The 26,039-nt window shown below is 40.9% G+C and overlaps 2 protein-coding genes across 6 annotated transcripts; one reads left to right on the plus strand and one right to left on the minus strand.

The window, feature by feature from the left end:
* Positions 1–3,015: 3,015 nt before the first annotated feature.
* Positions 3,016–16,537, minus strand: bub1 (BUB1 mitotic checkpoint serine/threonine kinase). Its single transcript, XM_059498057.1, has 25 exons — positions 16,350–16,537; positions 16,014–16,073; positions 15,792–15,933; positions 15,513–15,709; positions 15,355–15,401; positions 15,190–15,278; positions 14,377–14,417; positions 14,070–14,242; positions 13,364–13,476; positions 12,608–12,780; positions 11,845–11,888; positions 11,657–11,773; positions 11,485–11,586; positions 10,720–10,801; positions 10,569–10,638; positions 10,325–10,499; positions 10,174–10,246; positions 7,701–8,593; positions 7,470–7,619; positions 6,209–6,309; positions 5,795–5,956; positions 4,907–5,064; positions 4,658–4,835; positions 3,467–3,573; positions 3,016–3,394 (listed from the first exon to the last, which is right to left on the minus strand). Exons 1-25 carry the CDS (start codon positions 16,370–16,372, stop codon positions 3,199–3,201), a joined length of 3,666 nt encoding a protein of 1,221 aa, XP_059354040.1. The 5' UTR covers positions 16,373–16,537; the 3' UTR covers positions 3,016–3,198.
* Positions 16,538–16,676: 139 nt separating this feature from the next.
* Positions 16,677–25,560, plus strand: zgc:101562 (C2H2-type zinc finger protein). Of its 5 annotated transcripts, XM_059499265.1 has the most exons (4): positions 16,754–16,796; positions 24,163–24,224; positions 24,350–24,418; positions 24,781–25,560. In XM_059499265.1, exons 2-4 carry the CDS (start codon positions 24,218–24,220, stop codon positions 25,371–25,373), a joined length of 669 nt encoding a protein of 222 aa, XP_059355248.1. In that variant the 5' UTR covers positions 16,754–16,796; positions 24,163–24,217; the 3' UTR covers positions 25,374–25,560. The 5 variants fall into 5 exon arrangements, with proteins under 5 accessions (XP_059355249.1, XP_059355250.1, XP_059355248.1 ...); XM_059499266.1 differs by lacking the exon at positions 24,163–24,224 and having other exon boundaries at positions 16,677–16,796; positions 24,347–24,418; XM_059499267.1 differs by lacking the exon at positions 24,163–24,224 and having other exon boundaries at positions 16,694–16,796.
* Positions 25,561–26,039: the final 479 nt, after the last annotated feature.

The following is a 26,039-nucleotide window of genomic DNA, read 5'->3' on the forward strand; positions in this document are numbered from 1 at the left end:
GACAAGAAACACTGTGCATGTCTTTTTGTCGACTTATCAAAGGCCTTCGACACTGTGGATCATGATATGTTACTAAAAAGGCTTCGATCAGTAGGACTATCAGAAAATGTTATCTTGTGGTTTAGTTCTTATTTAAGGGGAAGATCCCAATGTGTCCAGATGGAAGGTATTCGGTCAGATCCATTAGGTCATTAGGGGAGTCCCGCAAGGATCTGTGCTAGGACCACTATTGTTCAGCATATATATAAATTGTTTAGATTTTAATATTGAAAATACAAGGTTCCATTTTTACGCTGATGACACTATTATATATTGTTCAGCTTCCTCTAAGCAACAATCTGTAGCCTTTTTACAGTCTGCTTTCGATATAATCCAAAAAAGGTTTTGTGCCTTGAAGCTGGTCTTAAATGAGAAAAAAACTAAATGTATGTTATTTTCAAACTCCAAAATTTCCAAAAAAACTTTTCAAGGTAGTATGATTACATCAGTATCGGAGTACAAATACCTTGGTATTATTATCGATAATACATTACGTTTTGGTTCACATATCAAATATCTGAGGCAAAAACTTAAGAAAAAAATAGGATTTTATTTTAGAAACAAGTCATGTTTTTCATTTAATGCGAGGAAGAAACTAGTGTCTGCTACCTTTTTAACAGTTCTTGACTACGGGGATGTAGTGTATCAGCACGCGCCCTCTTATCTTCTTGTTTCTTTGGATGCTCTGTACCATGGTGCTCTTAGATTTATAACTAGCTGTAGATTTTCAACACACCATTGTGACCTATACAAAATGGTTGGTTGGTCGACGTTGAATATTAGAAGGCAAAAGCATTGGTATCTCTTGATTTACAAAGCTATATTGGGTTATTTGCCCTCTTATCTTTGCAGTCTCATTAAACAGAAATTGCCCGGTCATTATTCACTACGCTCTAAATCGATCCACAACCTATGTGTGCCTTTTGCTAGAACCAAGTTGGGAAAAACTTCCTTTAAATATGCTGCGGCCTCAGATTGGAATCTTCTCCAGACTGAGATGAAGTTAAAAAATTAAGTATCTTGTGGTCACTTTAAATATTTATTAAACAATCATCAGAGTAAATTAATGGTGTGTAAATGTTTCTAATCAGATGCATGTTCTTTATATCTATGAAATTATGTTTGTGTGTTGTAACTTTGATGTAAAATTTGTCTATGTAAACTCAGCTGCCTATCTTGGCCAGGACACTCCTGTAAAAGAGATTTTAATCTCAGTGAGTCCTCTTTCCTGGTTAAATAAAGAAAGAAATAGTTGTAGTGATGTTCACACTCGCGTGATGCCTTTTGAAAACATTAGGCCGGTGACAGACTGGCATATTGCACCTGTCAAACATCGTCTATTTTGCCGTCAATACTGTTGACGGTGTCCTTTATCAGTAGGCTTTATATTTATGCTCAACATGAAGTATAGATATTGTTGTCGTGAAGACAAGATCCTGGTCTGTCGGCGCCTCGGTGGTCTCCCTCTATGTCACCAACAGCAGTAGCAGTGCGCCAGTGCCGCGTCAGGCACGATTCTGGTGTGTAGACACAGAAAACGTGAAGCAGCCGCCACGCAACTGACACGCAGCAGAAACGCCACGCTCACGCCACGCATCCAGTGTGTCACCGGCCTCAGAATCAGCTGCAGGGCGGGATTTGAGCTGAACGCGGAGACTTCAGCCACTTAATATGTTCGTTTGGAAACAAGAAAATGTGCCTATGTTCCGCACACAAAATATTGCATTCGGTTCACACGTGCACCATACCGAAAGCCCTGTACAAATACACGTACCGTTACACCCCTATTGACTAATAATAAATTGTTATATTTGATTTATCCTAAACTCGTCTGAAATCATTATGACTAGTAAACTGTGAGGAGGCTTTTGTTACCGCAAATCTATGGCTAGGATAGGTCAAACTGAAGGCTGGAGAATGATAGGAGCAGTAGGCACATCATCGGAGACCTTCTGATTTCTGTCTATCGCTGCTGTTAGCAAGTTGTATGGGAAAAGACTAAACAAGCTACACTTTTGTCATAAGCAAGCAGTAGGCGGCAGGCTAAACATGTATTAGTCTACCTACATCCTCTGACTAGCATCAGACTGGCGAGTTTGTGATCCTAAGATCCACGTGAAGCTAGCGTGAGACTTAAGAGACATTAGGTCCCCAGTGAACGGATAATTGAAAGTATAGTGAGTCTGGAATAATCACATATCAATATTGATACATAAATCAACCTTTGTGATCAGTTTTTAAATAGAAACATTGTCTAAATTCAATGATCACATGAAATTGGAGTCAGATTGAGCATGGAGCTAGACTAGGATTTAAACTAAATCCTGATAAATTCAGAAGCGCAAGTAAAAGACTGAATACACGTTAAACCTTTGTCCAGGCGCTGGATTCTGCTATTTGGGCCGGCGGGTGGATCTTTACAGTGTAAACTATTCTTTTAGCCCTAACTGATGCAGTGTGTTTCCACAGTCAGTATATAAATTTAAATATTGACTTTTTTTTGTATACACTAGGCAGTGTATAAATGGCATATTAATAATTTTCACCCCGAATGGTATGTTTGCACTAAATATGACACACTAATGTAAGGGATCACTCTGACAACAGAAAGAATGTGAGGGCTTGTTCAGCTGGTGCCGCTGTAATACCACAGAGCATGAAATTAGCTTTATGCAATTGCTGGGCTTGGTTTGTCCCCATAATTTTTAGTTGGTCCTGAAAAGTTTACTTTTGTTTGTTCCTGTGAAAATATTATTTGAAAATGGAGCATGTATATGGATCTATATCTATTATGCATTTGTGAAATATTCTGAATGGGTGTGCAAGATTTAAACCACCCAGTTATTATATAGAAGAAAACAGTGCTGAAAATTAAGGCTCATTAATGTCAAAAAATATCAATCAAATGAATTGAACTTCATCTGTCCAACGGTGACATCTAGTGACACAGGTGAACTGGAAAAAAATTCAAGGGAGTTTCTGAACCAAGATTTATTGAAATCTACAAAAGGCTTCATTGGCTTTTTTTACAATTTAAAATCGGCAGAGTAAAAGGAAGGAGCAGTGAAAAGAAAGCAGTGTGTATCATTCTACACAGACAGCGTCTCAGCTACAGAGAGGTAACAGTGTCTGAATACGGCTGAATGAAGCCTCGGAGGATCATCTGCGTGAGGAGCGAGCCTCCAGGATCTGCACCACCAGTCTGTTCTTCAGACTGCGCAGTTTGCTGCTGTAATTCTGCTGCAGGACGGCGTCGAGTCGCAGGCGAAGGCTTCGCAGACATGGCAAAGAGCTGCAGTCCGGCACATTCAGCAGCGTGTGGAAGAAGTCCTGCCACAGATCAGAGTGAATGTTCCTGACGGACAGAAAACCAACATTAGTCTCCTCATCACTAGTCCGCACAGGATCCAGCATGCTTTCATATTACCTTCTGAAAACACCATTGGTTCTCCACACGCCACCTTCCTGTTTAACCTGCATGTACGTCCCGAACATCATACAGTAGACCGTCCCCGCAATCCCAAAATAATCAGTCTGTTAGAAAAACAGAGTGACGGACATGAGTGTGCACTAAACCCACTGGACAGAAAATCAGTGTGCCAATCTCACATATAAATCACATTAATCACAGGTCCATATGTGTCTTTGCAATAGACAAATTTAATGTGGGTCATGAAATTAAAGGTCACTAATGCTTAAAAAAAAAAAAAAAAAAAGTGTATAGTTGTATGATTTATATAATTATTGTGATTCATATTATTTTGTCTTTTACACAAGCAATTTTAGTTTAACAGTTATTAAAAATCGTTTATTTTAAATAAATAGTAATGTATACAGATCATGTAATATAAATAAGCTGTAGTATCAAAAGATTGCCCTATTTTAAAAATAAAAAATCTGACCTTACATGTTCAAGTCTCTATCACTATATATTTCTAAATGTATAAACTAATTTAACAAGTTTCGCTTGTCACTGCACTACGAGAGCAAGATTATTTATTTTATTTGTCCTCCTTCATTTTTCATATGACGTTAAAATGTATCACATTCTTCAATCTCTTAACCTTTAACCTTTAGTTTTGAATCTCGCTGGGACTCTCACGAGAAGTAAATCAAACTTGCTCTGTGTTGCAAGGCTCGTGATTGGCTGTTCGCCAGTGATGTCACACATTCATGTGCACGCGCTCCACAAACTCAGGATCAAAGCCTGAGTTGACAAAGAAAGCTGATTAACAGCATCATGGTACCAACAAAGTCGGATGAGAGGTTTGGTTTTGTCAACTCAAAACTAATCCTGTAACTCTGAATTTGTTCAGCTACCATCATGGTACAGGCCCCCAAAAATGTGTATAAAGAAAAAAGCTTATTATGTGAGAAAGCAGAATAATGCTGACAATTGTGCCATTTATACGCCTTGATTTAATTTCCTCCCTGTGAAGAAAACAACTGTAAAAACATAAGCATGATTCCACAGTTCTCTCATGTGCAGCGGGTCATGACAGGACTATATGCAAATCCACCCAGCACTGGTGAAGAATCATAATAGGAGTCGATCTGTGTTTCAGGCTCTCTCTCGGATGCACTCGGAGAACATAAACAGCTGATTTCACATGCTCACCTGGTAGGTCCAGGGTCGGCCGCTCAGCATCTCCACACACTGGAAGCCTGAAGTCATGCACTTGGCAGTGAACGCAGTGCCTTCTGGGAAAAGCGTCATGTCGATGCTCTGGCCGAGGTCAATCAGAGCCAGGCCGTGCTCCAGGTGATCCTGCTCAAAGCAGTCATTCTCCAGAAACCTGAAGAGAATGACAGCACGCGTCAGCCGGGCCACTGCACACCTGCTGTGAGACGCTGTGTGAGTACGTACCTCTCTCCCAACAGGAAGTTGTCAGGCTTGATGTCGGCGTGTATGATCCTGGCCTGATGCAGCTGCTCCACCATGTGCAGGATGCAGACGGTGAAGTAGAGCACCAGAGGCTGTGGCATCACCTTCTCACTGCGGCTCTTGTACAGGTTTATAGCACTCTGGAGGACACCAGACAACACCGTTCAGCTACATTCACTTGTGTTTGTCCAAACAGGGGCAGACAGCTGCACGGCACACTCCAGCCATGTGGCTAACTGACAAACTTACATGGACTGCCTTCTAGAAAAATCACACGGTCTAGAAATTACACTTTCAAAAAAAAAAAAAAAAAATCAGCATTTTTATTTTCCCCAGATATATATATAGTAGAAGTAGGCCAGCAGCGCCCCCTATGGAATCAAAACTCCTCACTGAGCGGGCTTTAGGACCGATCAAACACCAAACAGGTCATTCTGTCCGTGCAGTCTCAGGTTAAACAGCAATCCAAAACAGTGAATCTAATCATTTCAGGCCTATATTTACATTTAGAGCCATTTTGGGCAGATTTCCTTTATTGGTCCGATCATATTGTGCATTCCTAGTTGCTTAGCTTAATTCAATGCTTGCTTTGCCATTTTTTTTTCTTTCATAATATTAAGTCATCTCGAGGCCCTGTCTGAGAACCACTGCTCTACAGTACTCAGTGATTTTTTTGATGAACTATCCCATAAATCAGTTTATAAATTAATGAGCATTTAAACTTGAAAACAGAACCTCTTTGGTAACTTGAATACACCATTTTGTTTAAAATCTGTGGCCAGTCAAACTAGCGATGAAGACAGGAACGATGGCCTTGATCTTTGAGGACAGTGGTCCTGTGAGGGGTTTTATACACAAGGCTGTCCTCACCAGCAGCGTGCCACAGTTGTGCAGCTTTCCGATCAGGACGCTTCCGTTGGTGAAGAGGTGGGCAGAGTATATGGTGTTAAACAGGTGCCGCACGCTGGGCTGCAGGCGGGCGTTCAGCTGGCTGTCCATGTAAAACTCCCATGGGTTCGCTGGCTTCTGCACCTACGAGGGCAGCCAAAGAAGAACAAACAGAAGCTGGGTACTATTTGAGCACAAGATATGAGAAGTTGCTATCTGCTACCAAACGTAGCAGATTTCACAGCCCCATGAGTTTAAATGTGACGCTGGTACTTTCTCTTTTACAGAGTCACTACAAGAGCAGGTGGATTTTGGTGAAAAGTGAAGCACTCAGGGAAAGCTTTGCTGGTGATGTCACTGTTACCTGTAGATCAGATGTGTGTGTGCTCTCATTACCTTCAGGAAGAGTTTCTGTGAGCTCATGAGGTTGGTGGCCTGGTACACTGTGGCAAACGCTCCCTGTCCGAGAACAAAGTCGACTCGCAGCGCCTCTCCAGCTGAGGAGAGAGACACACGGAGCGCAGTCAGAACAGGCTTTCTATAGGTTTTCTGAATCTTTACTCAAGCCATGATTGTAACACATTAATATTATAAGCATAACTAAATAATGCCATGTCAATTAGCATGAATCACCTGCTCATTAGGGCTAGGACATTTACATTTAATAATTGCTGTTAATAATGTTCATCGTCTGGCTGACTATGTCTTGTATTAATGTTTCTGAAAGATCATGTCATACGTGCACAAACTGACAGTCACCACTTATAAGCTACTACTAAATATTGTAGAAAAGTAATTTTCTGTAAAGTTGCTTTGTAATGATTTGTATCGTAAAAGCGCTATACAAATAGACTTGAATTGAACAGGTTTTTTGTGATAATATGTGTATGCCTGTTCAAATGCAAGGTGATGCGAATGATGAAATCAACTAGTTTGCGACTGTGATCCCATTTACATACAGTCGATATCAATAACTATATTGACAGAGGTAGTAGCTTGAGTTAGGATACAGATGTATGTTTATGATCATTATTAGGGATGCCCAATATTGGAATCGGCCGATAATGGCTTGAAATGTAAACAACAGCATCAGCTCGAAATTATGGATGTTGAATGCTTTAAAGGCTATGTATGAAATTAAAGGCTCATTATGATTTAAATGGTTTATTAATAAATGCGCGATTTGTTGACTAATGCTTTAAATGAACGACTACTAGACGACCAGAAAATTCTTTAGTTGGGGAAAGACCTAGTCGAAATACATTATAAATTCACAAACACTGTAACTTTAACACAAAAAAAACACTTATTATATTACTCATTTACTCTTACTCCTTTAATACATTTAAGTATCTCGACGCCCACAGAGGAGCTCTGGAAGTATAAAAGGAGTACGGGAGGACCAGGGAACGTTTCACAAAGGAGGTTAAGTGAAAACTCTGAGTATGTTAATCCTGAAATGAGGGAAAATTGTAACTATTGTAACCATGCACAACTGGTTGAATTTCTGCAAACTTCTTTAATTCCCAGAGAACGCTGCAACTTACCCTAAAGACTTCAAAATAGACTGAACAACATGAAACTGCTTAAAGAAGGGATCTGTATAAGTAAGCAGCATTGAGATGTGAGAAGCGCTGGCTGGATTAGAGAGCCGTACCGATCTGGACGGTCATTTTGGGCGTGATGTTGGGCAGGCCATAGCTCCAGACGGTGAGGTTGTGGTGGGAGGAGAGAGGAGGCTCCAGACTGGACAGCAGAGACACGATCAGCTCCTCATCCCACGGGTCAGACAGCAGCTGGACACAGACTGCAGAAGAACACACCACAAACCTCTGTGAGCAATGCATTTATAAAGCCATGTGAGATCAAATCTGAACAGGCTGCATACCTGCTCTGGATGTGTCCATGGGGCTCATGGGGGCATCTGGTGTCCGGCAGCTCTGCGGTGGGCTGGCCATCACATCCAAATCTGGTTCACTGTCTGTGCAGAACCAGTCTAGACCTGGTGTGGGCTCTGGACTCCTGGGCTCCTCCTGGGACGGTTTAAGGGCTTGCTTTGGACTCATTAGGAGAGATTCATGCAACGCCTGCAGCGCTTTTACCCCTGATTTCCGCCGCTGGAATGATTTCTTTGGAAGCAGAACATCTACTTCTCCCTGTGTTGGGAGCACATCTGAATTCTGTCCCACTGGCTCCGTCTCCCACAGGAAGTCTGTTTCAGGAGCTTCCTCTGGGCTCTGGTGGAGCGTCCAGGAGACTGCGGGAGGACTCTTCATGACATCGAGCTCTGGTTCTGCTGCGTGTGTGGAGCTGCTCATCTGGAGCCAGTGCAGTCCCAGGGCCGCGTTCTGACTCCTGAGAGCTTCTTGCTCATGAAACACATCCTGGTTCTCTTCCAGTGGCTTTCTCCCTGACTTACGCCTGTGAAAGGACCTCTTCGGGAGGAGGACTTCAACTCTTTCTTGATCGAGAGGAGCATCTGTGTGGGTCTCTGGGAGTGTGGGCTCTTTCTCTGGGCTCTGATAAATGCTCCAGCTGGGTCTGGTGCTGCTCCTCATGGACTCGTCTTGTGTCCTCAGGACGCTGTTGTCGGGGAAGGACAAGGCGGCCAGAGGATGTCTGCTGCTGCTGCAAGTGCTTTGGCTGTGTTGGGCCAGAGACAGCCCTTGACTCGTCTGAGCTAATGACACCCCTTCCCCAACAATAGTGCCCTGAGCACGCATGCTGCACTCGGCCAGCTCCGCCGGCTTCTCCTCCGCCGGACTCTGCTCCATGATGGGACTGCAGACACACCAGACACGGATCATACAGCCGCTGAAGACTACTCAACACCAGCACTACATGCCGTTGGTGTTGGAGAAACATAACACTTCAAACAGAAGTATAACAGTACCGATGCACAAGTTAAAGCTTCAAATTTTTCATCTTCGATGGTTAAAACATAGTTTTGAAGGCTGAGATCAATTACACAAACATTGGTGTTTAATTAGCATTTCTCCAACAGTGCATTTTGACGGTCGGTGTCTGTTTTGTGCAGGTAATCATGTTGTTTAATAGAATACTATGATATGCATTCATTCAAAGAAACAGAACAACTTATTGAAATGAATTATCTTTCATGCAAACGCTTAATCAGCGTTTCAACCACAGAAAGACTTCAGTATAATAATGCCACATCACATTTACCCCAGAAAGACATTCAAAGGCCATAAACTCAATAGTTTGCTAGAAAAAAAAAAAAAAACTCTAGAGAGAGGATAAATATATTATACATCATTACATATTCATTATTTTCACTTAATTTGTTCATTGTTTTACGTATGTTTAAACAAATCGGTTATGAAAACCGTCATAAAGTTATTACAGCCAATATTTAAATGTTTATATTTCAACAAGTTGGAGTAGAAACAATTCTGTTATTAAAAAGTTAATAAAGTTGTGCAATCTCAATGAAGATTTTATTATTAAATAGATTTGTTTAATCAATAACATTTACCTTTGCTTTCACTTTTTGACCAAGTGCATCCTGAATTTTCTGTTTCAGCCCAGAATATTCACTTTGGTGCATCATTATATGATAGTTGATAATTCAGCGAGTGGGATACCGTCATCATAGTTGTGAAAAAATAAAAATAGTTCACTTTTCCCCCATTCTAATTCTATGCTAAATTGTTTAGCATAGCATATTACTTCAACGTTCTGCAGTATCCACTTTAATTTGAATATAAAAATAGACAAGCATTTGTAAGGCTTCCAGCGTCATGCACTTGCAGTTATTTTAACGGTCCAAAAACAGTCTGTCATGCTGTGTTTTGTAGTTTTGCTTTTATTGTCTTTTTGCTAAACAAATAAAGCCAAATAATAGGAGTCATTATTTGTTACTCTGCCCAAGGTTTTTAAACATTACAAGTGCAATGAAAATACAGGCATCTTTAATCAGTGTCAACAAGTACAAAACAAGAGAAACAATCACATCCAAAATAAAAGGTTGTTTACATAATAAATATACACAGTGCACATATATACATTTATAGAAAATATTTATGTTCATATATTTAATATTAAATATATGAAAATATTATATTTCCATGCATATGTATATACACATACATACAAGGTGCACACACATATATTATATAAACAAAAACTTGTATTTTGGATGCGATTAATCGTTTCCCAGCACTAAAAAGAGAGAAAGTATCAGTATTGTATTGGTTCAGTGCAGCGCTACTTTTACTGGAGCTAAAGAATCATAAGACTGACAAGGAAATAGATTACTGCCTAGCTGCAAAATCAGATGGAGTATGGAGGATATGCATGTAATAATGGTCAGGAAAGCTTGAGCGATGATGTGCTGGTACCTGAGTTTGGTGGGCTGTCGTATGAAGGGGTTGTCCTCTGATCCGCTGATGCCCCTGACCCCGGTGCTTTCCTCTGAGAGAGAGAACAGTCACAGATCACACCAAAGCAACAGCGCTCACTCAACACTAGCAGCGAACAGAGGAGGAATACCTTGCACCTCCTCCATGTCCCATGAGTGTGGAGCATGAGGGTGGAGCGGTGTGGACACCAGATGAGCGGACAGGGCGAAGTCACGCGTGTGGTTGGGACACGGGCCCACAGAGACGTTACGCGCTGCCCACAGCGTGCTCTCATCCGTGATGGACTCAGCGCTGACTGGAGTGTCCTAATGAAGGGAACACAGATTAGATCGATCACTGGCCTCGATCACTCCACAGCTGAGAACAATACTTACATTAGCCTTGGACACTGGGATCTCCATCAGCGCTCGGGTCAGCGGGGCTTGGTTTCTGTCCGGACCAGACCTGGAGGACCGATGGAGAGAACACGGTCAGAGTCTTACAGAAACACTTCTCATTACTGGATGAAGGAAGGCCTGGTCTCACCCTCCGCTCTCCTGCTCATCTTGGTCCTGGTAAATCATGAACGGAGTCGTGCTGGGAGCTTTAGCACATGAGGGAGCGCTACCTGAACAACACGAGACGACAATCAGAGCACATTCGAAGCAGCAGCAGCACGCCGTGGGTCAGAAGCCAAGCCAAGAGACTAAACTAACAGAACAATCACTGTCAGGAACACACTACCAGTCAAACATTCGGGATTCATACAGGAGTCTCTCTGCCCATCAAGTCTGCATTCGTGTGATAAAGAAAATATGTTTTGATCCAATAAAAGCAGCCTTGAGGAGCAGAAGAGACTTCTGTAAGAAACACTGCAGGTCTTACTGACCCAAACTCTTGACTGCTAGTGTATACATGTCCTTTCGAGTGGATTCTTTGTTTATTCTTCGAAATACTAAATGACTGGACAGCTTCGCTCACAAGGTCATTAGAGCCTCTCATCTACATGACCAGTTTAATGTTAAAACCTTGCTTATTTTCATCTTTAAACATTAGAAAATGATGAAGAATACTGTCTGAAAAAGTGTTTCTGATCAGCAGACTCTTCAGAGATATGAAGGATGCTCTAATACTCTACAGATACTCGAGACTGACACCAGATTGGCAGAAACTGTGTGTTATATCCTTTTAAAGCAGACAGCAGAATCACTGTCAAGTAGGAATGAGATCAGAATGTTTTAATGAATCATGCAGTGAATTAGTATGCGCAGGTACAAGGCTGGAGCTTGTGTGTGTGTGTGTGAGACGTACTGATTCTGCAGCTCTTCTCGAAGCTGTCCTCCGGCAGAACAGTGCTGTTGAACATGGACTCCTGGAGGAGGGTGGGAGCCTGAAACATGTCCATGATCACACCTAAGAGACAACACACATCAAGCACGACATCCACACAGCATCAGCGCAGTGTGTGTGTGTGTGCTCTTACCCAAAGCCTCACGCGTGTTGACAGTGGGAGAAGGCAGAGCACGGGACGGTGTGGCATGAGCGAAACCCAGAGACGTGTTTGGAGTGACATGAGAGTGATTGAACCCGCCACATGACACTGAGAGAGTGAGAGAGAGTGAACACACAGCAGCTGTAAGGAGCAGTGTGCACAGAAGGAGATATACTCACGGTCTGTGTGTGCATCCACATCACCCTGATCACACGCCGCGTCTCTACAGACAGAGAAACACACGTTACATCACAACAGTTCGTGCTTCAATCTCATCTTTGTCCAGTGTTCTTACACTTTCTCATGAAGTGCATCAGCTTCCGTCCAGAAAACAAACGTGCCCAAATATTTACTAATATTCCTGCACATCGAGTGGTTTTACGCTTCACATGATGAGAACATACAGCGAGTCAAACAGGTGAAGCACGTCAGAAAGTGAAGGCAAAGAGGACGAAAATAATCACTACAACTGATTTGTTATAGAATGTTGAATCTTGATTTAAAATTCTATACGCAGCTCAAGTAATGACGTTCATGAGAACAGAAGCTAACAGGTTAAATTAGGGTGCTATTTTTCTGAGGAAGGATCATGGTCACATCACTTTGTCATGTTGGTTTTTAGACTCTTGCAGACAGAGCAGTACAAACTCGCCCAATTTCCCACTTACATAGAGAGAAACAGTGGTGTGTCACTATGACCAAGAGTAAAGATTATGAAGCATAACCTGGACATACACCCCCCCCCCCCCCCTCACAGCCTTCAGTTTGCACATTGTTCATTACACATGACAAGACTATCTTTTTCACTTGGAAAGAAGCATTGTATTAAGCATAATGTTATTCACTGCAGAGGATCCATTGGCGAGCAAGTGATGCAATAAAGAAACAAACTCTTATACATCTTGGATGTTTTGATGGCTGTTGAACGGAGTGAGGACTCACGGCTCTGTGCTGTGGATCAGGGATGTGTTGTGATGTGTGTGATCCTGCAGCACTGCGCTGCTCTCCATCTGTCCCAGCAGACTCACACGGCTGGTGTCCCGTGTCCCAGCATGCCCTGCGGAGAGCTCGGTGTGGAGCTGCAGTCCTGTCTGAGGCTCTGGGGCTTCAGCTCCCTGCAAATCAACACTGAGAGTGATTACGGAGTCTCGCTCTGAAACGAGTGTGTGTAAATACAGGTCACACGGCTCAGCGTAACCCATTGAAAATAACCATACAATTAAACAGTAATAATAGCTATTTTTAATAAAATAACATTTTAAAATTAAACAAATACAGTGCTAATATTTATTTTCTTTTATTTCTGTTAAAATTGTTTTCATTTTCAAACCTTTAATTATCAGGCTTTAATTTTGGCAGGTTGGCACAAGTACAGATTACAGTGTGATATTGGACCCTGATGGTGGAAATGATTCGCGCTGCTTGAGCTCTTTTCTTACAGGCACCTTCTGTTTCGGGAAACTCAATCTTGTTCTGTACATCAGAACTATATTCTGTGATGGATATGATGTTCCTCATATTTATAATCAGTCAATAATAATCTCATGCTTCTAGTCACACTGGTGTGCTAAAAAAGTAAAGATGAATGAGAATACAGTTCAGAGGCATTTAACTCATATAAATCTCTAGGGGTGCCAATAATTATGTCCAACATTCATCAGAGAAAAACACTTATTTCATCATGAGCCAGACATCTACCGTGAGAGAGGCCTGCTCTGGCTGTAGAGTCACATTCTTCTCCAGATCCTCCAAGAGCTGCTTCATCTTCCTCACCTCCTCTTCCTCTTCCCAAAGCCTGCGCTGCTCCTCAGCTGAACACACAACAGTCATTACAGCAGCACACACACGAGAGAAGCTCTGCACAGAAACAAGCTCTAGACCATCATCTGAGCACCTGTCTACGGTCACTAAACACCATCTAGATTTGACACATTGGCAGCTTATGCAGTGCAATTCACACATCTTCTCAAAATACCCATCAACATTGCAGTAAGCCACACATCAATTAACATCTGTGACATGAAAAAAACAAATCCATCACCAGACCATAATAACACTTCCTCCAGTGAAAAAGAGCATCTGCTGTTGACTCTCACATATTAGTTTAGAGCTGTTTAAACGCTGCTTGATCTGTGCAGATTTCTCTCCTGATTCAGACCAGAACACTTTTTCACTGGAGGAAGTGTTATTATGGATTATAGACTCTATGTGTTTGAGTTAAAATCATCTTAATGCTGGATGTGTTTCATCTTTAGTCTTCTCCAGATGTTCACTGATGGACTGGAGTGCTGTGGATTATTGTGATGTTTTTATCAGGCTCTCATTCTGACGGCACCCATTCACTGCAGAGCATCCATTGATGAGACACTGATGGTGCATGTGTAGTGTGCTGAAGTCTTCTCACCCAGTCTGCGCTGTTCTTCCTGTTGGCTGCGTTTAGCAAAGTAGCGTCTGGCTCTGAGCTCCTCGAAGGACAGCTCTGACCCCTCACACAGCAGCTCGTTCACACAGTACATGGACACACACTCCACACTGTTACCCCCCGTCCGGACCGGGTTATTCTCCGAGCGGGAGATTCTGAGATTAGGGATCATTCACAACACTCATCATCATCATGACCACCACACAATCCTCTACTGAGTCTCACACTTAACAGAAGTGCAGGGGTTTGACAGGAAGTACTGAACATGAAGCCCGGCTCATTAACTTACATTCGCACCATTCTAGGAGCAGGAGAGGGCTCTTCTGGATCCTGCAACAGAAAACAACTCCAGCTTAGTGAAACGCTTCAGTTAAAAACATTTAAGGAGGATGGAAAACAAGTCTAATAAAATAAGCAGATGCGACTTGTGCTGCATATATTAAGTGTTCTGAAGGAAAAGCATTGACCGCAATCACTGCTTCCTGTGTACGACTACATGACAGCATCATTTGAAGAAATCCAGAGATCCACAAAACACATGCATGAAGGTATTTTTTCCCCCAAGATGAAGTACAAATGTTTTCTAGTGTAAACGTACTTCAAGCATAATGACTAAAGACATCTTGATACTGATTTAAAACAAAAAAAACATCCATCTAGGCTCAGAAAAATCTACTTAAATCAAAGAGAAACAAGTTTTGATATTTTTATTGACATTTATTCTTGTCAAATCTGTTTAGTTTGTCAGAAAACAAGATTTCATATGTTCAGTTCGCATCTCAAGTAAATGCGTCTTGATTTGAGGATGTTTGAACTGGAAAACAAGATACTGGCAGATTTTGTTTTCTTCAATGCATGTATAATTTAATGCCATGATTTTATGGATTTGTGGAAGAGCAAATCCATACTTTAAGAGCTGCTTTTGCTTCAGCTAACTAACATCTTATCCCACACCTCAGAACTCCCAGAATGATGTTCACCACTTCGTTCTACAGACATCAGGGAGTCATACGGCTTTGTAACTATAGCACATTTTTAATTGAACTGTTCCTTCAACCATAATGTCTGCAGTAGAAGATGAGAGATGAGGTCAGGGCTGTACCTTGCACTGTGCCTGAGCGGTGTCTCTCGGTCTGGGGTTCTGGTTCACCAGCTGTGAGTTCTGAAGAGGCTGCCGCACATGATCGGAGTCTGTGGAGAGACAGCAGTGCACAGGTTAATCTCCTCGCTCACAGTATAACAAGAGAGGGACCACAAGGTGCTCTACCTGATGCTGCTGTGGGAGCGCTCGCACACATCCGGCCCTGGAGGAGCCTGCGGATACAACAGACACAGTTTTTACTGAACACAGCACTAAAGGCACAGCTCAGCTTGAAGTTGTGCCACAGCTGAATGAGCTTGGGTCTTGTGTTGAGGTTCTCTCACCTGTACTGCTGCAGCACACGGTCCTGCGGCTGAGCCTTGCTCTCCAGAGCTCTGTGGTACACCGTCTCAGCCTCGGACAGCTGGCCTCTCTCCTCATACTGACGGGCCCAGTCGATGTAGAGCGCCGCCGCCTGCGTTCCCACGCCCCGGCCGTGCAGGTAGCTGTACACCTCGCTGGGGTCGCTGCAGAGGTTCGCCTGGACACAGAGGAAGCACTGCGTTCATCTCACAGAGCAGACGCTGTCTTCAGAAGAGCTGTGAGTGTACGGGTGAACCTACACATCTGACGCAGTGAGTGATGTATCGTGGGTCGTTGTGGTAGCGCTCCTCCTGAAGGAAGGTCTGCACCAGCCGCTCCAGAACCACACACATGCCCTTCCTCTCCTCCAGAGACAGCCTACTCTCCAGGAACTGCACGAACCTGCCACAGCACAAGCACAAACATGTGTAACAGCAGACTCATAAACAGAAACCACAATAAAGACACTGAGGAGTCCTCACTTATCCCAGGGATCCAGCGGGTCTTCTCCAGCATAGCTCTGCACACTCAGCTCGAAGGCCCTGCAGAGGATCAGAGACACAACACACTGCTGTTCCTCCAGAGTAAACATCATTACACGGTGAACATATCAGCAATACTCGGAGCAGCAGCAGGAAATGACAGAGATTAGCTGTCGTACTATACAAGAGAGTTAGAAAAACGACCATTGCAGAGAAGGAAAATACAGTTAAAAAATAATCAGGTTATCATGTGAGAACCATGTGAGAAAAACAATAAACGATAAATATTATCTCAACGAATGCGCTCTCTGATGCTAACATGCTAACGCTACTCACTGAAAATAGTAGTTAATATCCATCGTTTCTTCTTGCTGAACACAAAAAGCCCGAGGGTAAATGTTTAGTGTTAAACTAAACTCATTTGAAACTCCTTAATTAATCTAGTAATCGCTTGTAAGTTAGCTGGAGATGTTGACTGTTTTGACCGCTGACTAGCCCCGCTCTAGTAACTGTGTATTTGCAACAGAAAACTGTTTTCAAATTTACCGCTTAGCCAATCAGTACCCTTCATGAGGCTCAAAGGCCAATCAGAGTCCGACACTGCTTTCCGTCACGTTTACCGCCCTTCACGCCCCGCCCCCCGTGTTAAGGTTGGTTAAGAGTTTCCCGTAAACGGCCTGCGATTGGACAGATAAGACGTCGATCATAAAGTGCAAACAACAGAGTTAAACTGTAGTAAACAGAACAGCAGCAAACACAGCGTTCAAACTGCAGAACAAGCAGGTAAGCGTACATTTATACTCAGAAATGTACATTTCCGAACAGTAAACGTGCCCCCCCCCCCGATTTCTTTAAAGACGTAAGATTATTTAAATACACTTTATCACGTTCTATAAAACACTCTGAATTCATAACCCCTTCACTTGACAAAGCTGTTTGTACAGGGGAAGCTGACAGATCTAAACTAAATCGCTCCCAGTTTCAGACGTCACGTGTTCAGCTGCGCTGCTTGGTCATTTCCGGTCAGCTGTAAGGATCAGCCACGGAGTTTCTCACCTTGTCTAAAAGACCATATATCCCCTTATACTGTTGAAGGAATGACAGACGCGAGTGTCATTTACCTATTTAATGACATGAAACTTTGTGACTTCATGCACGTGCTATACTTTATACGAATGGAAATGTGATAATTGTATCTCTATTGCACAGCTCTGACACACACACACCTTCACAGAAAACCACTCAGATCATGTTGGGATTATTATAATGATCACACCTATGACATTAAACTAAGAAGCTCCTAGCAGCAGTAGGGACAGAATGCCAGACTTCCTCTGTTAATTATCAGGAAATGTTTATTCTGGAAGGTGTTTTTTTTTCAACCTTTATTTTTACAGGCAAGTCATTAAGAACAGGTTCTTATTTACAATAGCGGCCTGACAAGTGGAATGACCACTTAGGGAAAATAAATACAGAACATTAGAAATACAGGTTAGCATTTACATAAATACATTTTAAAACATCATCAATCTGTTTACTGTTAAAAAAATAATATTAAAAAAAGAAAAACTTAAATAATTATGCAGTGAAGCAACTGCATTTGTCCGTGAACAAGTATGATATACTAGTTTTGAAGGATGAAATTAGAATTAGTTTCTCTAGTTTGAGAATGTTTTGCAGAGCATTCCAGTCACGATTGAAAAGATGTAAGACCAAACGCAGAATTAGTTTTGGGAATGCTTAGTTGAAGATGAAGTGAGGACCGAGTGCATTGGCTGCAGCAGGTGACCTAGAGGTGAGTGGCGAGAAGTGTCTTGTAAATGAAGGTGAACGAGTGAATTTTACGGCGATTGTGAAGGGAGGGCCAGTTAACAGATGAATATAAAGCACAGTGGTGTGTATTGAAGGGTGCATTTGTGGCAAACCTGATAGCAGAATGATAAAGAGCATCAAGTTTTGAAAAAGTGGACTTGCAAGCAACCCTGTATATAGTGTCTTCATAGTCTAACATGGGTAGACATTTGAATGAGAGTAAGTCTGGCAGAGGTGGTGAATGAAGAGCGGTTTCTGTAAAGGAAACCAAGCTTGGCTTTGACCTTTGATTGCAGCTTTAATGTGAATGGTGAAAGAAAGTGAAGTTTCCTACCAGATGCCCAAGTAGTTATATGCAGTGACTTGTTCTAGAATAGCCCCCTTGCAGGTAGTGATGTTAAGGGCAGGAGGAGGCGTAGTACCCTTACAGTAAAACCAGGGGCGGCTGGCCAATAGAGGGCGCTAGGGCGCCGCCCCCCCATGAGCATATACCATAGACTGCAGTCAAATACATGTAAATACATAAATAAATCATATATAAAATTATCAATATTTGTGTGTTTGAGATAGTAAATGCAGCTAGTATATTTGAAAAATATTATAGAAATTCAAAATGTTTGTTTTTCTACACGTCCCGTCTACACGTCCCGCTTTCTCCGCTGGAGAAAGCGCCCCAGAAAGGCGGGTCTTTGGAGCAGTTTAGCCAATTGCTGATTTTAGATATAAATGTTTGACATAAACTGTAGCCAATCAGCGAGCTAAAATCTAGTCAGCTATGGGCGCTTCGCCTAGCGCCCCAAACTGCGCGCGGCCGCGAGGCGCGAGCAATGGGCGCGAGCCACTACTAAAGTATCGAGTTTATTATGTTTATTTACTGTACATTTTGTGGAACATTTGTTTGAAATCACTCAAAATTGTTGCAGGTAATAGTTGTATTTAATCAGCTAATTAATGACTAAGTATTTTGTTTGAGTTAAATTTCAAATGCAAATAGAAAGTTTGTGCAATATGTTTGTTTTTGTGCAAAAATGCCTCAACCTTTTAATATTGGCATTAAATAATTACTTTTCACAGAGCACTGGTATCCTGGGTGGTTATTAATTATAATAGGATTTTTTTATTTATATAGCCTTTCCAACAAAGTCGCTTTACAATATAGGCCTAGGTTAAGGAATTGAACTAAATAAACCTCAACATCAAAGATAGACATACCAAGGGCAGATATAAATATACAGAGTTCAGTTACAAAAGTTAGGTTAAAGATTCAAGCAAGTAACATAAACATTAATAATAAGGTAAAATTTAAAGATTCTGAGCTAAAGAGTAATATTCAGACAAAAAAAAAAGGTTTTGAAGGAGAAAAGGGTGAATGCTTGACAGACGTCTTGAGCAAAAGCATTCCACAACCTGGGAGCCACAATGCTATAAGACCTGGTGTCCCATGGTTACCAAGGCCAAGCTATTTAAAATAACCGAATATGACAGCCCCACCTAACATAATTTTCACCAGCCGCCACTGAGTAAAACCACATTATTTTTGTTTTGGAGGTATTGAGAGTGATTTTGGGATGTGTAAAAGACTGCTGTAGTTGGTAAAAGCTATCTTGCAGGGTAGCTTGAACAGCCTTAGGCGAGGAACCTGTGGCATAAAGGATTGTATCATCAGCTTATAAGTGAATGAGTGACTTACCAACTGCCTGGGGAATGCTATTAATATAAATTAAGAAAAGTGTAGGGCCAAGGATGGAGCCTTGGGGGACACCCCTGGTAACCGGGAGAGAATGGGAGAAGCGGTTTTCAAATCTTACACGTTGAACCCGGTGAGACAGATAATTTGAGAACCAAACCAGAGAGTGATCAGTGACACCAATGCTGCTGAGTCTGTGGATGAGTGTCTTGTGGTCCACGGAGTCAAAAGCTTTTGCAAGGTCAATGAAAATAGCAGCACAGTGTTGTTTGTTATCTAACGCAGATGTAATATCATTGAGCACTTTAGAGGTAGCTGTAACACAACCATACCCTGATCGGAAGCCAGACTGTGCTCCGGAGATGATACTGTTCACATTAGGATGATTGATTAGTTGTTTGTTGACAAGTTTTTCCAGAATTTTAGACACACAAGGCAAGATGGAGATTGGCCTAATTGTTTAGGTCAGCCTGATCACCACTCTTATACAGGGGAAGCACAAGTGGAATCTCGGCTGTATGGAGGGAGAGATTAATGAGGGCTGTGAGAGGAGCCGCAATGACAGGGGCAGCAATTTTAATGAAAAAGGCGGCAAGATCATCTGAACCAGCTGCTTTATTGGGGTCCAGAGTGGTCAATTCCTTCAGGACTTCTCCTACTAAAACAGGCCGAATAGAAAAACTGTGAGGAGTTGGTAAAAGGCTGCAGGTATTAGAGGCTGCAGGGGGTGTAGCAATAAGGTTTAGTGCATTGCAAACAAAGACACAATTTATGAAGTGGTGATTGAATGCTTCAGCCATTGAGTTTTTATTAGTGACAACATCCACTTTTAGGGACAATGGTATGGTCTGGGGTTTGTTTTCAAGTTTTTTTTACCATATTCCAAAATGCTTTTGGATTCGCACCACAAAGTGTGAACTGTTTTTTAAAAAAATTCAGCTTTAGCCTCCCTCACTGCTTGTGTGGCCCTATTCCTAATTTGGCGAAATAAAAGGTTGTCTTCGACAGAATGTGTCTTACGTGCTTTGCGCCAGGCTGTATTTTTTTGCTGAAGCAGAACAGCTAGATCACGATTAATCCATGGGGTGTTGCGGTTTTTAATGCGTATCTTTTTGTTTGGGGCATGTTTGTTGATCACAGCAGTAAGAAGATCTTTAAACAACAACCATGCATCATTCACGGTGGGGATCAGGCTGACTCTATACCAGTTTACATTGGTCAGATCACGTAAGAAGGCTTGAGCATTCAGTAATGTGATATATTGCGGTGATTAATATGCATTATATTGTTATCGTGGGCACTTCTAAATACTGTGAAGAAATATACATTACAAATTATTCAGAATTTGGAATGTATTTTAAGAATATTATTCCCATCAGCTGCTTAAACTGCACAACATCGCTGTATGCTGCTTGAAAGAGCCCATGCGCTCTGATGTAAACAAGCACGCATGAGAAACACATGAGGAACACGTGAGAGATGCGCTGAATGAAAGCACATTCACTCTCTGACAGCAGATGGCGCTAAATGCAGCCCTTACCCTGTAAACCCCATAAATAAAGCAGCTGTTACTTTCTAAACCATATTTAAATCATTTTAAATAACCATTCAGATTTGTGTTTTCCCTATGGTGTTTATTACAGAGCCAACTACTGAAATATTTAGACTTAATATCTTCAAACATTCATTTTTTTTTTTTTTTTTTTTTTTTTAATCTGGACTACAAATGCCCTAGATATTGTTTGAAAGTGTTTTGATCTTTTATTGTTCATTCACACTTTACATTATGGCTTCATTAGTTAACATAAACTGCCAATGAAAAAATTATTCTGAACATTCATTAATCTTAGGTATTCCAATATTTAATAACACATTGTTTAAATTGAAAGTTGCAACTGTGTTATTTAATGAGCTGTAATGAACTAAGACTTGTATTTTTTTAACAAAGATTAATAACTTCTATAGTAAATGTAGCTATTGCTCATTGTTTAGCTGTGCATTTATTGAATGAGCACTATGCGATGTCTGAACTGATTACACTATATTTCATGTATTGCACTGTATTTTATGTAAAATCATTTTCTATTTTTAAACTGTCTTAAATTCATTTTAAGTCAATTTTTAAATCATTTTCATTTGCTTGTTTTATTTTTGTGATTATTTTTTTTCATGAATTTTTTTTTAAACTTTCTTTTTGAATTACCATTGTGTACGAAATGTGCTATATAAATAACCTTGCCTTGACTGTTAATGCATTAACTAAGGTTAACTAATAATTTCTTATTGTAAAGTGATACCTATTGGTTTTTATAGTTCTTTTGCACTTAAATGTGTAAAACATTTAACTTTTATATATTTTTCTGTATTGCTTTATTGTTTTAAATGTTTAGTTATTTTTGTTATAAGAAAAACAGTTATTTAACCTGTTATACTGTATTATGACCACTTTTTAAAAACAAAATTTCAACACCGTGATGATACCGTATACCGTGATAAAAGCATTATCAATTAACCGCAACAGGAAAATTTGATACCGGCATATCCCTAGTTTCAGAATATGTTTAGTAGTGATTACGACAGGCTGTTTGACAGAAGTTTGTTTCCTAACACAGGCAATGAAACCGTGTTCGCTGAGGTCATGGCAGAAAACAACTGAAAGGTACATGAGTGGGGCGTTTGTAAACACAAAATCTATCAATGTGACCTTGTTACAACTTTTTGGGTTGTATCTAGTAGGTAGGTTTATGATTTGATGAAGGTTTAGGCAGGCAAATTGTTGTACAACATTCTCAGGGGGCTTAACCATGTCCCAGTTTAGATCGCCAAGTATGCCACCCTTAGATGACCTATCCTGCCGAAACAGGTTGTAACCAGGTAAATACAGGTCAGGGTAGGGAATAGAGTTACGCAACTGTGTCTCAGTGATTACTAAAACGTCAGGGTTAGATCGTTCAATCCACACTTTAACCCTTGTGCATTGTTTAAATTCACTACCCTTTCGGTATGTTCGGGATGAAAACATCCACTCAATTAAAATGCTGTAAAAATGTGTCAGATTCATATTTTTTCTCAATTTCTTTTGCATAAATCTGTTAATCAACTTCAGTCCTGATCAAAACTACCAAATGTTTTTTAAAAATCCAAGATTTTAACTCTTTAATTGCCAAGTTCATAAATGATGTCACTGATTTGGGGGGGAAAAACACACAAAATGACTTATTTTCAATATAAAAGTAATTGTGGCTGGATTAGTTTTTTACTTTTTATAACAGTCTTGGGCATGTCAAAGATTAGTAGCAACATTGGCTTTGATGCATTTTTAGTTTTTGTGCAACATTAGATTTAATTTTTTTCTCCCTAAATTAGTTGTTGGTGGCTGTTTTTGCCCCATTGACTTCCATTATAACGACATTTTTTGATTGCAAAGCCATGACACCATGTAATCATGCATTCTTGATTGTTTGTGGTTATCCCTTTTGGGAAGAGGTAAAATTTGTTCATTTTACAGTTGATCACTAGGTGGGACCATTTACCCTTTAGATAGGCCTGTGCAAAAAAAGCATAGTTTCTGACTAATCTATCTATCTTTCTTTCTAATATATCTTTCTTTCAACTAATCTATCAATCTAACTTTAAACTACTTTAAACTTCGAACTATTTTAAACTTCTTACTTCTTTAAACTTCTTCAAACTTTCTGTTCAGGCTTTCTCAAGCCAACTTAAAGTTTGTCTCAACAAACTTTTTTTTCTAGTTCATTTTAAAGCCATGTCAGTTAAAACGTCTGATAAGTTCTTTCTGAGCACACAGAATGCAGCTGTCACGCATTTAAGTTCTCTTTCATGTCTTATTGCCCTTAAACTCTCAAATACACAGGTAAACAGGAACAATATTGCATGTTTATATTAGATCTGTGTGGCAGAAGCGTTATATACAGTAACTACTGCTGTCTACACTGTTAATATGAGCCAATGCTGTTTTTAAATGCTCTGTCATGAAGATAAACAGCAGATTGTTTGCAGCTCACTCAGGGCCGCGTTAATCAGCGGTTGTGGGCGGGGCCTACACATTGTGATGTCACAATGCTAAGAGAATGAAAAAGGCATGTCTAATGTGATTGATTTGGTTTAATGAGGATTAAAAAATAAGCAGTGGGTGGATTTTTATCAATGTAGGGGGTTGTGTTCACACTGCCACCACACATTTATGTCATTAAAAACCAAGTAAAAGTGCATTTAGCATGATAAGTGCCCTTTAACACAACACTGTTTACAACTGAAAACTCAAAGACTTTTTATGTGCTTTGGCCATTCATTTAAATGACAACAGTGCTTGGGGCTGTATTCAAAGTAAAAGCTTTTTGAAGTTAATATTGTTATCATCTCAAACTACAAAATTGGGAATGAAAATGGTGTGCATGTGTATTAGATGTTCAGTCTAACTGTTTCTTGAGCAGTAAATCATCATATTTTCATGATTTCTAAAGATCATGTGACACTGAAGACTGGAGGAATGATGCTGAAAATACAGCGGAGCATCACAGAAATACATTACAGTTTAACACAGATTCACACAGAAAACAGCTGTTTTACATTAGAATAATATTTCACAATTCTACTGTTTCTACTGTATGTTTGACCAAATAAATTCAGTCTTGGTGAGCAGAAGAGACTTTCAAAAATATAAGAAATCTAGTGAGGAGGTATTATGTTTGGTGAGTAACTGAGCTGTCATTTTGATTAAACGAAGAGAAAATCAAGTGAAGCCGTTTATGATGCCAGTATTGATCTGATGTAGTAGCTTGTGTTCTGAGTGCTCTTGTGTTTCTATTTGAAGCAGTTCATGAAATGATGCAACCAAAGGAGAAATCTGGAGATATAACAGAGCCATGTGGAGTCAAATCTGAAGGTAAGGGACTGATGTGTGTTCAGTAGATTCAGGAACTTATGTTGTTCACTCAGTAACCAGATGAGTATAAACTAAAGGGGGATTATTTAGAGTACCTGTTCAATGTTAAATAGGAAAATGATTCCTTTCCTTCTCGTTACCACCAAAGTTTTTCTCCGTCCCCTAAAGGTGTTCACAACAGAGTATACCTTTACTTCAGATCTTTGTTTTCTCACACTAAGATATACACACACACACCCCGACACACACACACATAAGAGAAACAACTGGAAGGGAGTGTAGTTTCTCTAACAGTACCATTACTTCATAATATGTGCTCTTTAACATTTATCAGCAATAAAACATTTACATTGTACTTGTAGAAGTTCTGAGCATGATTAATGAAGAAGATGAAGAGGAGGAAGAGCCACTGGTTAAGAGTCCAGCACACAAGCGTCACTATTGCAGGGAGTGTGGGAAGAGCTTCAGTGTGCGAGCGCGATTCAGACGACACATGCACATACACACCGGAGACAAGCCCTACCGCTGCTCACACTGCCAGCGCTGCTTCACGTCTCAGGAGAACCTGTCCGAGCACACACACACACACTCTGCACACAGACCCCACCGCTGCTCACACTGCGGCAAGGGCTTCTTCAGACCCGGCCGGGTGGAGATCCACCGCAGGATCCACACTGGAGAGAAGCCCCATCACTGCTGTCAGTGTGAGAAGAGCTTCAGGAGCGGCGAGGAGCTGCAGCGGCACACACTCATACACACACAGGAGAAGCAGCACCACTGCTGTCAGTGTGAGAGGAGCTTCAGGAGGAGCACACAGCTGCGCAGACACATGCGCACACACACCGGAGAGAGACCCTACAGCTGTGAGCAGTGTGACAGGAGCTTCGCACGGCCTGAACACCTCAGGACCCATCAGCTCAGAGCTCACCCGAGCCAGACGCATGAGCCCGCTTAACATCCAGCTCCAGCCCTGCCCTCAGCACCAGACTCCCCAGAACACAAGAGCTTCACTTACAGCCGGCCTCCAAATACAACTCCTCTCTTTTCTGTTCATGCTGGTATAATTGCATGAGTGAAGAAAAGAGATTCATCTGACTTGGGTTACCTAATGCTGTAATAAATAACTTCATTGCAATGTAAAACTGGAGGATCGTTTTTATCTTGAGAAATTATGGTTTTCTTCATTCGTTTGCATGAAGAAGAATACTTTATTAGGAAATGACATGTAATCCAGACGTTCTTAATCATCTATAGATCTATAGAAAACTGATTAATGACAATAATGAAAGAAGTTCTCCCTTGTGAAAAAGGAGGAACCTTAGCATACTTTTAATGAGCTCTTATTACAATATATGTATGTATGTATGTATAATGGCTTTTATTTGTATAAATCACTTTTATATAATAAATAAATTATTTTATTTGCATTATAAAAACAACTTTTCAGCAACTTACTTCACAGTACCTGCATGTCATAAAGCTTTTCGTTTCTTCAGCTCAGTTTAATAATCAGTGAATCATCTGGAACAGATTTCTTTATAGATTCTGCAGAACTGGTTAAAAAACATATACCTTTATCTTACTGAATCATCTAAATTAAATGTTTTTGGACCCTTAATTG

The sequence above is a fragment of the Carassius carassius genome, chromosome 18, assembly GCF_963082965.1.
Source record: "Carassius carassius chromosome 18, fCarCar2.1, whole genome shotgun sequence".
Lineage (NCBI taxonomy): Eukaryota > Metazoa > Chordata > Actinopteri > Cypriniformes > Cyprinidae > Carassius > Carassius carassius.

Coding starts and splice junctions, on each gene's coding strand:
- bub1 (XM_059498057.1), bottom strand. CDS start 16,372: ATGGATATTAACTACTATTTTCA. Junction 11,889..12,607: donor CTGATCCACAGCACAGAGCC/GTGAGTCCTCAC, acceptor CTCTGTCTGTAG/AGACGCGGCGTGTGATCAGG. Junction 10,500..10,568: donor TCCCAGTGTCCAAGGCTAAT/GTAAGTATTGTT, acceptor TCCCTTCATTAG/GACACTCCAGTCAGCGCTGA.
- zgc:101562 (XM_059499263.1), top strand. Junction 24,419..24,780: donor ATGTGGAGTCAAATCTGAAG/GTAAGGGACTGA, acceptor TTGTACTTGTAG/AAGTTCTGAGCATGATTAAT.